The 15,840-nt window shown below is 38.5% G+C and overlaps 1 protein-coding gene across 1 annotated transcript in view; it reads left to right on the top strand.

Annotated features, from left to right (window-relative positions):
- LOC127618298 (neurofilament medium polypeptide-like) overlaps positions 1–14,525 on the top strand; it is a 741,913-nt gene extending 727,388 nt beyond the window's left edge. Inside the window, exons 16-18 of the mRNA XM_052090681.1 lie at positions 9,997–10,053; positions 10,713–10,784; positions 12,815–14,525. Coding sequence (XP_051946641.1) covers positions 9,997–10,053; positions 10,713–10,784; positions 12,815–12,852 — 167 coding nt within the window. The 3' untranslated portion in view covers positions 12,853–14,525. The remainder of the gene's footprint in view (positions 1–9,996; positions 10,054–10,712; positions 10,785–12,814) is intronic.
- The last annotated feature ends 1,315 nt before the right edge of the window (positions 14,526–15,840 follow it).

The raw sequence follows: 15,840 nt of genomic DNA, 5'->3' as shown, positions 1-15,840 counted from the left end.
ATACAATGGCAGCTCGGCAAAGCACATCTTGTAACATTAAGCAAATGCGGCCACAAAACAATGCCACTTGGCTCAGTAGAAACCCTTCCTCCTACCCTCAGCCCTCTATTCCTCTCTTAGTCTTTGAAAGGGTAGAATACAGATGAGAGGAACCACTTGGCTTTTTACGGAGGAACGTGCGTGAGAAGGATCTGTGGTATTTACACTGAAGCCCTCCCGACCGGGTTTGTTTCGACTCAATGCCTTTTAATTGGTTCTAATTGTTTGAAGCTTTACCATCACACAGCAATGCAATGAAGCCCTGCCACACAATGAAGTGCCTCCGTGAATGCTTTTCTCTTTGAATTATTTTTCTCAGTGTTGTTTCAGGGAAAATATGTCTGCCCTCGCCCCTGCAACCTTTGAATATTTACATATGAAAATGAAGTTTGCTCTTCACATTTAGCACTTCATTAGCTCTCATGGGCTGGCTCTTTGAAAAGGTTGTCCTCTGTTGTTTCACTTGAATAGGCTTGGAATTACATAGATGTATGTTTTAATGATGAGTTGAACTCTACTGTTAGCAAGCACAAAACATGACAAGTCCTTCTTTGTCTGACCAAGGTCTCAAATGCAGCCATTCACTTGTAGAATACAGTACATTATGTGGTAGGTGAAGAATGAGCAGCTTGTAGACCACCCTGAGATTTTTTACTTTTAGTAAGATGAACGGACACCATTTTATCCATTATACCAGGGGTCTTCAACCATTTTCATGTCAAGGACCCCTGAGAAGGTGCAGGGACCCCTGTTGCATATTGTCTGAAAATTGAGTGTTGCATTTTATGCCTATACAAATGTGTATGGTACCATATTATTGTATGTACATATTTTATGATGTTTAATTTGTAAAGCCATTAAAATAATAATTAAATTAAGTATAGAAGAGGTCTGCAACCTTTTTGACATGAAGTGCTATTTTTAATTTTCCTTTTTAATAATTGTGCCACACCACCTCCCAAAAAAATAGACATGGATAGACCGATAAACAGAAAGACAGACCCTGTCCATGCAGAATAAAAAACTTTGAAAAGGTTACTTATACCTGGAGTCTACATCTCATGTTGTGATTGATTTTATACATATGTTTTACTGTACGTTTTTACAACAAAATTACTGTTAATTGCTGATAATCTCAGTGGTAACTATATATTTAGACATATTAAATATACATAGGCCTTTATATTAAGTAAGGATAGGGTATTGTTCTGAAAGCAAAAAGCAACTAATTATGCAGGAAACTGTTGGCTCATCCGCACACCACGAAAACGCAAAGCAAATGCATTTACTTATGCAACCCTCTACTGCAGCGCTGCTTAACCTGATATGCGTTGCTTTAATGAGCATGGTCTAATTTCATCAAACTTTAACAATGTTAAGCCTTCCATTTAGTTCAAAACTAAATAAAACTGGATGCACAAATACGAGGAAGGATTACTGCAAGAGGAAAATTTGGCATGCAAGTTCGAGGGGCTTCAGAATGTGGATGACTCCTCTCTCGCCAGGGATGTGTGAGCGTGAGGCGATCGTCTGTGTTCCACAACTTCTACCGGGTCCTTGAATAACGTATAACGTGCGAGTAAGGGCAGCCGGTGAAGTTTCTGGTGCCCTTGTAAACGACGGTACTGTCTCTCGCTCACGTGCAAGTGATTATTATGAGTGCGGGTGGTGGATCAAACAGTAATTTTGTGGACACCCTGCGGCACCACCACAGACCCCCTAGGAGCCACTTGCATTATATAATACATATCACAGATATTTACCATCTGCGGCCTACTATAAGTGAAGGAGAGATAGATAATGGCTTTGACGTGTGAGATATTAAGTGATTTTTCTCCCACAGGCTCTTCTGAGCGACTCTTTCACTTGTTCTCCTTTCATTCAAGTTATTTTCCATTAACCTTCTGAGTGACACATGACAGTCTGACAAGGTGCTTTTGTGAGTCACTGGTTCGATTACACTGGGCCCCTGCCCCAGTTAGGCCAGGGTTATTGGTGTTTGGCTTTCAACTGCTGGCACACTGTGCAACTCATACTGTCTTGAGAACCAAACAATCCAGCTGTAGAGAAAAAAAACATGCCATGGTTATAAATAAAGAAAACAGAGAAGCATTCACAGTGGTAATAAACTTTGCAGGGGCCTTGACTGAGAGAAAGGCTCTCTCAAACACTGATTAAGCTTTTCAGATGAGTGGCCATCTTGAAAGAATTTAAAATCAATTCCAGTTTAGTTTGACATAATTCTACCAGACATTCTCACTTTGTCAGACTCCTATGTCTCATGAACAATGAGAGTAAAGACTGGATTACACTACCGACTTTATAAATGGCAGCTAATAAAAACTGGCCATCACACACCATACGAATGAGGATCACACTTTATCCAACTTTCAAGTCGATCCAATCCAAACACAAACTTACATGGAAACACATACTCGTCCGTTCTAGGAGCATGAAATATGTAAACAAACATGGTAGCATTGCTTTTATTGTTGCTGATGCTCTATGTTCCAATTCACGAAAGACACGGGTCAAACACATTTGGGTGAGTTCTTGGGTGTGACCAGTGAACCCGTGACCAGTATGGGTTCTAGAGACTGTAACACAAGTTTAGGTGAACAACATCAGAACTTAAGCTCCACTTTGAGTGCTTGTTCGGCATTTTAAATTCTTGAGCTTCATCACACCATGTTTTCATTGGCTGTTCACCATATGACTTCAGGTTTACATTTCCTCTAAAAGATTTCCTCTGTAGTCATGGATAGTTGGCTTAAAACTATCAAATAATTCTGATATTTTCCAACTAGATGAAGTCCTAGTCTGAGGGAAAGAAATTGGAAACGGCACCCAACATATATTGCAAAACTTTCTGTGAAATCTGCCAACTCCGGCTAGCCCAAATTCTGCAGACTGGAGCCAAATAACATTTACAAGCGCAGACCAGCAATGACTTGGCATGGTGTTCTTGCACTATAAAAAGCTAGAAACGGCATAGCGAGTACAACAGAACTCAGGTGTCTGGACAAACAACATCACTGTTTGAGTCTTCAATAATCCAGCCTGGTCTCATGAAATTTACGTGAACATGACATTATTTTTGCAATTCAAAATGTATGTGCTGTATATCAGGTTTGGCTGCAGGTTTTCAGTTAATGTCCAGCTGGGGGGCACCAAAAGCAAGTAAAATGATGTCGTATTCAGATGCAGTTTTAAGGTTAATATAAAGAATAATAAAGTTTTTTAAAGCATACCTCCTAACCTAAAACTTTTGCCTAAGCTTAACTATTAGTGTTTTAAAAATATATGAGATGTTAAAAAAGGCATCCTTACCTTATATACACTCACCTAAAGGATTATTAGGAACACCTGTTCAATTTCTCATTAATGCAATTATCTAATCAACCAATCACATGGCAGTTGCTTCAATGCATTTAGGGGTGTGGTCCTGGTCAAGACAATCTCCTGAACTCCAAACTGAATGTCAGAATGGGAAAGAAAGGTGATTTAAGCAATTTTGAGCGTGGCATGGTTGTTGGTGCCAGACGGGCCGGTCGGAGTATTTCACAATCTGCTCAGTTACTGGGATTTTCACGCACAACCATTTCTAGGGTTTACAAAGAATGGTGTGAAAAGGGAAAAACATCCAGTATGCAGCAGTCCTGTGGGAGAAAATTCCTTGTTGATCCTAGAGGTCAGAGGAGAATGGGCCGACTGATTCAAGCTGATAGAAGAGCAACTTTGCCTGAAATAACCACTCGTTACAACCGAGGTATGCAGCAAAGCATTTGTGAAGCCACAACACGCACAACCTTGAGGCGGTTGGGCTACAACAGCAGAAGACCCCACTGGGTACCACTCATCTCCACTACAAATAGGAAAAAGAGGCTACAATTTGCAAGAGCTCACCAAAATTGGACAGTTGAAGACTGGGAAAATGTTGCCTGGTCTGATGAGTCTCGATTTCTGTTGAGACATTCAGATGGTAGAGTCAGAATTTGGCATAAACAGAATGAGAACATGGATCCATCATGCCTTGTTACCACTGTGCAGGCTTGTGGTGGTGGTGGTGGTGTAATGGTGTGGGGGATGTTTTCTTGGCACACTTTAGGCCCCTTAGTGCCAATTGGGCATCGTTTAAATGCCACGGCCTAGCTGAGCATTGTTTCTGACCATGTCCATCCCTTTATGGCCACCATGTACCCATCCTCTGATGGCTACTTCCAGCAGGATAATGCACCATGTCACAAAGCTCGAATCATTTCAAATTGGTTTCTTGAACATCACAATGAGTTCACTGTACTAAAATGGTCCCCACAGTCACCAGATCTCAACCCAATAGAGCATCTTTGGGATGTGGTGGAACGGAAGCTTCGTGCCCTGGATGTGCATCCCACAAATCTCCATCAACTGCAAGATGCTGTCCTATCAATATGGGCCAACATTTCTAAAGAATGCTTTCAGCACCTTGTTGAATCAATGCCACGTAGAATTAAGGCAGTTCTGAAGGCGAAAGGGGGTCAAACACAGTATTAGTATGGTGTTCCTAATAATCCTTTAGGTGAGTGTATGTCTAAATCTAACCATTAGATTTTTTTAAATGCAGAAGCTAAATGAAAAAGCACAATTTCTGAAGCAACCACCCCATTTTGTGCTGCTTCTATGACTCTATCTTGCCACATATCAGCTTGAGTTCATGACTGGACTTGAACCACTGTCCTCCAATTCTAAGTCCAATGCCCTATTAGGTGAGCTACCATGCAAGTTATGCATGTAAAATAAGTGCATGTAGGTGAGTCTGTAATAAAAGCATTAAAATGTATTGTTTTTCAAAAGATGTGTTTGGGTAAATGTGAATCGATATCATAAAATATTAGGTTCTGGGGGCCTGGATAGCTCATCGAGTAAAGACGCTGACTACCACCCCTGGAGTCACGAGTTCAAATCCCAGGGCATGCTGAGGGACTCCAGCCAGGTCTCCTAAGCAAACAAATTGGCTCGGTTGGAGGGTAGAGTCACATGGGGTAACCTCCTCATGGTCGCTATAATGTGGTTCGCTCTTGGTGGGGCACGTGGTGAGTTGTGCGTGGATGCCACGATGGATGGCGTGAAGCCTAAACACGTGCTATGTCTCTGCGGTAACGTGCTCAACAAGCCACATGTTAAGATGCGCCACCACGAGGACGTAGAGCATATTGGGAATTGGGCATTCCTAATTGGGGACAAAAAAATAGCAGGTTCTGAGCAATAGAGAGAAAAATAACTAATTACATATAAAGTAATAATCAGCCATTTAAGTCATGACTTGTGAATGTGGATTAAATACACAGTTGGTGTAGTGCCTCTTGTGTTAATTTCTCATGGATACTGCAGGGAATTATACCTAGAGACACATTTAACAAGTTTTGAAAATAATATAGTCACGTTTTCACTATGAGATGAGGTTGCAATAATCAGACACATCATATGCTAAAAATGTTAACTACATGTGTGTATTTAACATTCATCTGTAGATCATTGTTGAGTTAAGCCCCAGGGGAGGGGATGAGGGAATTTGTTGATGCGCGTCCGGTCATTATTTGTGCGGCTCTGTCTATTTATGCTGACTAACAATAGACAAACAATAGACACACAAGCCCTCACGATCTCTAGAGTGAGTGTGTGGTGGAGGATCTAATTTTCTGCTTGTCTAAATATGAATATGATTAAAGTACATCTACCATTTTGTATCAAAATTCCCTCCCCTCTTTCTCTTTTCCTCCCTCACTTGATTCGGCTTGGCGTGTGGATGTTTTCTGTGCTTTGTGAGATTGTTGGAGAGATACTGCATACACATTAAGGCTATCATGAGAATCAAACTTTGATTATGGCCAAGTGCAATTCATTTTAAGGAAAGCATAAGAAATGAAGTTATGCATGATTTATCAAAGCTAAAGTTCTCAAATGCCAAACCATCTTGACTTTACTCAACCAGCATGCAGAAGGGAGTGAATTACTGTGTCCAATATACTGGTGTCAGGTTAAGTAAGTCAGGACAACAGGACAAATATTTTTGGATTTTAGAGGTGGGGGAACCCTATAAATGCTGTTTTATTCTACATGGCAAGGGTACCCTCATAGGGGCTGTCACATTAGGATCATATGGCCATTAGAAAATACTTACTAAATCTCAATAACCACCCTGTTATTGAGCACTTCTCCTCGTGGATTAAATTAATCATAAATGACTATGAATAGTGAATTTCGACAATGGCATTGGAAATTGAAATCTATAGAGTTTGAGTAATGCTGCATCACTGGCCCTAGGTGTCATTATAAGTCTAATATGACATAAACAAAATATTACTGAGTACACTTTTCAGCAGTTTGGGTTCTTTTCTGTGTAGATTAATTACCATTTGGATGTAAATGTGATCCCTTACCTCATGTAAAATTGATTTCATGACAATCACATTTGTGATATTCTCAATTGCTCACTCAATGTTGTAACCCAGAAATCATTTTATTTTCTTTATAGAGCTCAGCTCTCTTATGGAGAAATGCTTCCATGTTAAAGCTCAATGCAAGCCTGCTGTTTTGCCTCTGTGGTACTAACATGTGCTGTGTGACACGGGTTTTAGTCTGATGTTAAACACCAAATATATCTCTATTTGTGAGCTATGGCATGCTATTGTGACTTTCACCTCAGATTACCTCAGAAGCACAATATCAGTCTATTTGCTGCTGGGAAGGTAAATGAAATTCAGTTGTTTTCCCTCACATTTCTAGACTACAGGACTCAAGTGCCCAGCTTCCCACACGTCACATTTTGCACACTTCTTTCCTGCTTGACAGCACCTCTCTTGCTACTTTATTAGTTTCACAGCATGTCAGACTCTCTTCCCGAAAGACAGAACTCATACTGCTGTCAGTTCTAAAGCTAAATTAGAGAGCTGGCAAATTTAAACTCCATCTACTGAAGTACGGAGCTGCAGTTGGAAGCGAGATCAGGCATTGATTGAAATTTCAGAGCTCTCATTTTTTCAAAGGCTGGTTTGTTTTGTTTTGATCAGCGCTGCTTATTAGGAGCCCAAAGTGGCAGGGCTCCCTTTCAGCTCTCACATTATTACATGGAAAGAGAGACAGACAGTGCATCAGGAGGGAAGCCAAGTCTCAATTTAGCGTGCAGGTTCACACAAGCGGCAGCCTTAACTTTTCATTTCAGTGCCGGTCCATGCACTTTAAATGCTGTGTGCCTCTTTAGGATGTCTTGTGAAATGCGTCGCTACCTACTGCCTACATGGGCAGCTGGCTTTTAAGGCTCCATCCTAATTGTTATGGAACCTCAAAAGTGACATTCTACATAGGCAGCAACTCAAATAGTGCACCTGAAGTGTATGGGATACTCAACTCTCAATTGATTTTAATATGAGGGGAACTGAACAATACACTAATAAGCTTAATTATACATGGCTCATGTGTGAGTACAAAAGTCAGATTTTGATCATTTTAAACTATTTTCTAAATACTTCAGTATTAATTTAATCATAACTACCATGGTTCCCACAGTCATGAAAACCTAGAAATATCTAGGGAATTTTAAAACAGGAATTTCCAGGCCTGAAAATGCATGGAAATTAGTTAAATCTCATAAAGTTGTGGAAAATTCATGACATTTCTGTAGCCAATATGCATTTTTCTAGTTATTCTCTGCTATAAAACATTTATTTGGCTAGGAATTGCTCTTTGTAAGTGCAATCTTTATATAATTTTTTATATAATTTTTCTTACTCAGTTAACCAAATAATAATAAAAAAGTCATGACAATTCAATAGTCAAAGGGTGTGTGAACCCTGAAGTATATTTATAATCAGCATTAAATCAATATTTCTCTCACTTTGTCGACCATCTTGGCAGCAAAATTAAACTGCTTACCTTTTTGGAACATTTTTCACTTTGTAGAACACCTATGATGCCTTAAAATGCTGCTTCTGTAGGCAGCTCACATGGTTTTGGAACAGAGCAAGAATTTGTGGATGTGCTCTGCCTACCTATATGTGTGTGATCCATTTGTTTACTCCAATTCCCCATGTGTGGAGGCATATGGATAAAACCTAAAGCGAGCGAAAGAGAGGAGATTCGATTGCAGAAGTGGGCGGTAATGGAAACAGCATTGTTGAATCGTATCGCACTTGGTTTCAATTTCTCCTTTATGGTGCTGCGAGACAAGAATGAAATGAAATCATGACGGTGGCGGTTGGCCATGCTCTCCCTCACCTTTCTTCATCCTAGCACTCAGCTTCTGGTCTATTTCTCCAATGAAAAGAACCTTCTTTCATGTTCCGAACACAAATCCATCACTTGCAGCTTTGTGCACATTAAATCAGTAGATTTGAGGGCTGCTGTCAAGGAGAGCAAAGCGTCTGGGTAGCTGTCATTCTGAAAGGTTGCATTAAAGCCACAGTCTGTAGTCGTTGAAATGTTGCCACCATAACCAGAAGAATTGTCTCTCCGACTGAAAGTGAAGCTTCTGAGCTGCATATGAAACAAACATGCATGAAAGTGTGTGGCATCACACTGAATGCACAGGGCATGTTGTTACACTGCCAGTATTGTGTGGGTTACTTTTAAGATGTGGCAGTTTGCTCATAAGATGTTTGAGTTTTTCATGAAGGTGAATTTCGTTCTGCTTCAGACAAACACTATTGAGTTTGGAGACAATCAGCAGCACTGGTTAAAGCGGTTGGGTTCATTTGCATCATCCATAGATTTGCTGCAGGGAGGAGATTATTTCATGCTGTGGTTTGCTGTGCTATTTAGACAGAGAGAGAGAGAGAGAAAGAAAGAAAGTTATAGAGCAAGTTTGAGAATGAGGCTCACACTGATACAGACTGAAGGCAGTTTGTAATTAATTTTCTATGCCTCCCCTTTTGCATGCATTTATTTTTTTGTCCCTCTCAAAGGCAACAGCAATTTGGAGCATATTTTCGCATTCAAATGTTATGCATGGGCCTCAAACCAAAGAACCAATAGCAGTAAAGTGTTTTCTTATTGAACTTGCTGTCTAAACAGTACACTTGGGATATTTGGGGTGGTGTGGAGTAGTCATTAGAGATCTGGGCTGGCAATTGTTGTAGATGAGAGTTTCACAAGGGGAGATACATGAACTACTATACCAGTATTGTGCCTTGGTTCACACAAATTTGAAAATTATGTTATAATTCCTCAAATTCCTAATTACAAATTAGATTTGAGAAATTCAGCAGGAATATCCAAAGCTATCATTTGATTTCAAAAGACCTGTGATATAGCACATATGTCGGATTACTTATTTGATACTTTTCTCAAGGTTTACATCATCCACCACCTTTCAGTTTTATTGCATGAAAAAGAGCATAATGTAAGCATTCCGCTAAACTTCTCCTTTTGTGTTCCCTTGAAGAAGAAAAAAGGCCTAGTTTTTCACAACATGAGGAGTAAATGATACAGAAATTGTGAATTTTGTGTGAACTATTCCATTAACCCTAGGTTGCTCCATATGGACCGTCCCTGTTTAATGCTAAAACTTTTAATGATAAAAGTGTCTGCTAAATCCTGGCTTACTCGCTATATAAAGTGTTTACCTTACACTTTACTCGCTTTGTATTTAAGTATTTATTTGCTCACCTTTCATGGCAGCTGTGTGATTTGAAACTGTGAACTGTTAAAGATTTACTTTTATGTATAAATATAAAGGTAATGGATATAAAATACAATGTAAAAATAATATATAAAAACAATAAATCATGTTTTGAGTGATGAGAGCTAATTATTCTTTGCTTCATAATTGCTAGTGTTCTTTTGGAAGATGATATTGAGGAATCTGGCCTATCTGAAACTTTAGAATGATAGAATCAAAAGAAAGAATAAAATAAACTAATGGTGTAAATGGTGCTTAATAGAGATTTTAAATGACACATTATTGTGACTTTTGCTTATTAGATGCTGATAAAAGTGAGACTGAATCAGCCATGGAGAAAAACACCACCAGCACTAAAGGTAAGAACAAAGATGTGTGTTTGTATGTGTGTTTTCATTTTTCTTTTTTTTCCCATTTAATTATTTATTTATTAAGTTGTGTTTATTGGTATTTGGTGTAGTAGTAGTATTTTTAATTTTTCCTTTTTACAAACAAATAAGAAATTAGAGGACATAAGGGGACACAAAAAATTATAGGAAGAAGAGAGGAAACAGTATTAGGACATATTGCAAGCCAGGTTAAAACTTGTGTCACCCGTATGAGCACCAGTGCTCATACGAGCATGTGCCCTAACCACTTGACCACAGCTCTAACTCAAATGCATGGTTTATTATTTATGCAGAAGAAAGAAGAATGTGTTCTTGCATTCACATTTTCAAATGTATTCACAGGTGATATCTTGTCTCTCCAATCTCTGCAGTGTCATGTGCTCTGTTGAATTCTCTTGCCTCAGGCGTAGCCTTTAGCACCTGCTACATTTATTTCAGATAGTAGAAGCACTGTAGCCAATAAAGTGTCACTCAGTGGATTCTAACTTTTAATTCCTCTGCTCTGATCCTGAGTCATTCATTCCCTTCACTCTGCATCACTGTCTCTCTCATTCCCTTGTTTTTCTCTCTCTCTCTCTCTCTCTCTCTCTCTCTCTCTCTCTCTCTCTCTCTGCTTAACATGCGTCTAGTTGAAATGAAAGCCCAGGACAAGAGTTCACAAGAGCCTGCATCAATTCCAACAGACAGCAGTCAGTCCAAAGGTAAAACAAATCAATCAACAAGCTACAAGTTAATAATAACTTATTTAATTTAGTTAAGTTACTATCATCACTATTTTAGTTCGTTATTCCCCACACTGCTTTGCATATGCTTGCGTTTCCACTCTCTCATGTTCACATGCTTACAATGGAAGTGGAAGAACAGTCTAGTGTGACCGAATTTACCGAAAACACACACCGAATTTACCTCATAAGTCCCCATTCTCAAGAAATGTCACTGCTCGTTCAGCTAAAAGTACCCGACTGTTCTTCCATGTTTCCTTTACCCACAATTATGTCATTTCAGAATATTAGAGATTATTCTTTGACTTCAAATATTTATTCATAACATAGTTTAAAAGTGCATACATTCAGATTTCTGAAAGAACTTTGTGAATGCACTGCTTCTCTGCTGTGGGCAAAAACTTGGCCCATCCATTTTTATTGAGGCCCACCCAAAAGTAATTTCCTGGCTATGCCCTTGCTTCACTTCCTTTGTCTCTCATTCACTGTATTTTTCTCTGCCAATCTGTAACTGTGTAGACTGACCCTGATTTTTCAGAGTAAACATGTTGGCATGCCTCTTTAAACTGAGTTTGATAAATGAGCTGCATGCCCACCTCACGGACATTAATAAATCAAACACAAAGCGTGTGATCGGAGTGCATGGATGACGCAGTGCAAGAAAGCTGATAAATCATGTGTGATAAGAGTTTTGCTGTGCTGTCATTCCAGGAACATCGGGGTCAGCTTCCCTCTTATGGCCGCACACACAAACTCCCAACATTTCATTTGTATTCATTCCCTCCTGCATTTGACAGGAAAATATTTAGTACAGTGTGTGTGTGTGTGTGTGTGTGTGTGTGTGTGTGTGTCCATAAATAGAATACATATGCACAAGTTAGTACAATTTTAAGTTATTTCATAAAAATAAAATGTGTTCTATATAGTCAACATGAAACTCTAATCAAAATCCATTTTACTTCTGGAATCTGACATTTTTCCAAGTGAAACAGGATATTAACAGAAATTGTAATCAGAACTTGGTTTAATCCATCAGGAATTGATTGGATTGTGAAAAGTGGGTGTTACATACCAGAATGGAGCATGTCAGAGGTTGAAAATGTAAAAGGAATTTGTGACATCAGCCGAAAGAGAAAGTTGTTTTCAAGTGGAGCAAATTATTGCATTTTGGAAAAAGATAATGAAGACAAAATTTGGGTAACACTTTACAATAAGGTTCTATTCATTAACATTCGTAAATGCATTAGGTATCATGAACTAACAATGAGCAATATTTTGTTTTTACAGTGTTTATTATTCTTGATTGTTGTTTTTTTTATTACATTTCTTTTAGTTCATGTTTGTTCATAATGCATAACATTTTTGCAATAACAAACTTTTAATTGAATGTAATTGTTGGAATTAACATTAACCCATATTAAATTCTGTAAAATTATTGTTAATTGTTAGTTCATGTTAATTAATGTAGTTAACTTATATTAACAGATACAACCATATTGTTAAGTGTAACCACATTTTATTTTATTATTATTATTATTATTATTATTATTATTATTATTTCAATAAGTCCAGGAACATGTATTGAAGTAAATAGGATCAATTTTGATTTCATGTTGATTTAATTATGTCACCCTTGTACATTAGAGGTGGTTTAATGGATAGTTCAAGCAAAAATGAAAAACCTGTAATTTTTTACTCACTGTTATATTGTTCCAAACCTCTATGACTTTATTTCATATGTGAAACACAAAAGTAATTATTTTTCAGAATGTCTAAGCTGCTTTTCTCCATACAAATTTAGTGAATATTGACCGTGTTTGTCCTTGGTTCCCGTCCACTTTCATTGTGTAGAAAAGAGCGGCTTGGACATTTTACATATATTCATATCTTGTTCCACACAAGAATTAAGATCTTTCGGGTCTTGGAATCACATGAGGGTGAGGAAATTATGGGTTAACATGTACAGTTTGTTTTGACTTCATTGTGCTTACTTGTTTGCTTCCTCCAAGATGGCCAAGTCAGTAAGTGTGCACAGAGAAAGGAATGAGACGACAATCAGCCTCATAGGAACGAGTGCCGGCAAACTGTGTGAAGGCAAACATCACACCAATTTTGTCCCGCTCCAGGGAGTCGCCCACAAACACTGGGAGAAGAGATGACCCCCATTCCCTTCACCATCTTTCCTTCTATTCACCCTGTCTTTCCTGTCCATTTCTTCATATTAATGTTAAATCAAATATATAGCTGTGTAAAAAGGAACAAAATAAGTGTTTGAACATATCAGAGAGAGTGCAGGAGACGAAGAAGCTGGAGGAGGGCTGCTATACCTCACTGACATGCTGCTTGATCAATAGTTATTCAGCTCGGCATTCAGGTGCTGTATCTGAAGTGGTTTTAATTAGATGGATTGGTCAAATGCATCCTAAAATCATTCTGATACTTTCAACTACGCACTTATTTGTAATGCTACGGATAAAGAGCAAAGACGAGGCTGAATTTTCCATCCTGCTAACTCGTATTACAAGATTCAGATAATGATCAGATTCTATAGCCCTTTCCAACAAATAAAGAGACATTTCTCCCAAAAATGAAAACTCTGTCTTTATTTACTCATCATCATGTTGTTCTGAAACTGTATGACAGATGTTAGGCAGAATGACAGCCTCAGTCTCCATTCACGGTCATTGTATGGAAAAAACATCGCAATGAAAGTGCATCTTCCAACAGAGGAAAGAAATTAATACAGATTTGTAACAACATGATGATGAGTAAACGATGACCGAATTGTCATTTTTGGTTGAACTATCCCTTTAAGATGTCTTTCAGGTGAATAACACTAAAATGGCTGTAAATGTCAGTTTGTGCATGAGTTTGTGTGCGCATACACATGCCAGTGATGTCACTTTAAAGAGTTTTCTCTTTGTGTGTGAGCTTCAGAACCAAGTCAGGTCAAATGAGGAGAAAATCTCTTGATTGTAATCGCATATCGAGTGGTGACGCTCATCCTTGTAGCACGCTATCAACAAGTCCTCAGCTTCGACAGGGGGCTTGTGCACGATTCTCCTTTGAAACAACACGTCATGCTCACGGAGACACCATGTAATCTCTGACTACTGCGAACGCCTGTTAAAAAAAAAGATAACCTCAACTGTATCAAACTGACGTGGCCGTTTTTGACAAATGTGCTAACAGATGAATTCCTTTAAGGTTTATCCAGATGCATGCCAGCATTGTTAAAAACATTTTAGTTGCATTCTACTCCATCTTTATCTCTCTCTCACTCTATTTTCCATGCATAAATAGATGTTAAATCTCACTTGCAAGCTCTCAATATTTTTACCAGATTGTCTCTGCATCTCCGATCATCTGCCTTATTTCAGGAGACACGTATTACATGGTCAGAAAATGGTGGTGGTAATAAAAATGGCATATACTAAGCTTGTGGCTTTGAATGAGTTAAATTCTACTTTAGGTGATGAGTGATACACTTTCTTAAAAAAAAAAAGAAGTTCTATCCTTTTTTGGATTTTTGTTTGTTTGGTTGGTTGATTTTCTTGCATCTAATGTTTTTGTTGATTAAAAAACAAATGTATTCAGAAGGTTAATTTGCTCCTTTATGTAGTGCCATACTGTATATCAGATAAACTTCTGCCTTCATTCTTTGATGTTTGCTTTGCTATAAAACAACTATGAATAAAGTTATAAAGTTGTTTCCCTGGGCATCATGTCTTTGTGATTTATGGTGAGACCCTATCCAGCAGGTAATTTCAGAACACAATGAAAGTGCTACGGTTGACATTAAAACTATGAATATCTTTGCATTTGGTTAATTATTCTCAGCTCTTGATGGCTCTGGGTCACTGGCTCATCACAAACACCAATGTGCACTAGTGTTTGTAATGCATTCTAACGTCAAACATATCTCTATTATAATTGAATTTGCCTGCAGAACATAAAGAATAACTTTGTGCTTGTGATTGATTATGAGCTTAAGATTTTCCATGACTATGGAGAATCATATCAAAGTACTTGATTGAAATCTTTGCCTAATTCCAATCGAAAGTAAGAGTCACTATGCCATACTCACTATTTAGGACAGAGCACTTGAGGTGAGTATTTTGAAGGGTGCAGAGCAAACCCTGTTTTCATCAAAAATTGCCTGTTTTTTTTTTTATTCCAAATTGCATATTGTCTCTCTGTGTGGTGTTAAGAAAAACAAACATGAAACTACATGTGTGCAATTGTGAGGAATATTTTCCACTGGTAAAAATGACATTTATTCAGGTTTCAAAATGAAGCGCAAGGCCTGGCTAAAAAGATTCACATGATTATAATTAGAAAAATTACTTCCTTGGAGTGTCCATCATTGGCTGTGTGGAAGGCAGGATCAGCACTTTGGGGTAGCCTAGGGGGGTGTAAGGGAGTTAAGGTAAAGGAGGCGGCGAGAACCGGCTTGACAATATAAATAATAGAATAATGAAGAAATAAAGGAAAAACACACAAACATAAACACACAGAGCAGCTGCCTGTCATTCTCTCTCTCTCTAACCGTCGTCACTGGCAGCCTTTATCCCTCGTGCTGCCCCATCAGGCTGATTGGGTACCGGGCGTGCATTGTTCCAGTCCGGCCCCACCCTCCTCCATTCTACAGGGGGCTGTACCGATATATTTACAGGATTTACAAGATTTTCTTCATTCTTTGCTCAGAGCTAAAAAAAAAATACATTTAAAAAAGGTTGAAACGGTCGAGCAGTGGTACACTGTCCGTGAACATTCAGACACCAGCCAGTGTAACACAAAAGTATAAACACTATGGCACAATAAAAACATTGCTCTGTTTGTTTGAGCATGCTGATCAGCTCAACACAGCAACATTGGCTCAACCAATTGTGTGAGTTTGAGGTGGGAATATATGCTTTTCCAACCTATGGAAGACCCAGAAAACCTATTTTTGGAATCCTTATTTCTGGAATTCTGTATGTTGTCACTAGTGGCTTCAAAATTACACACTTCATCTTTGGGAAAAAAGCTTGGC

The sequence above is a fragment of the Xyrauchen texanus genome, chromosome 24 (genome assembly GCF_025860055.1).
Source record: "Xyrauchen texanus isolate HMW12.3.18 chromosome 24, RBS_HiC_50CHRs, whole genome shotgun sequence".
Classification (NCBI taxonomy): domain Eukaryota; kingdom Metazoa; phylum Chordata; class Actinopteri; order Cypriniformes; family Catostomidae; genus Xyrauchen; species Xyrauchen texanus.
Note: the sequence above shows the minus strand (reverse complement) of the source record. Positions and strands in the feature narration are given on the sequence as shown.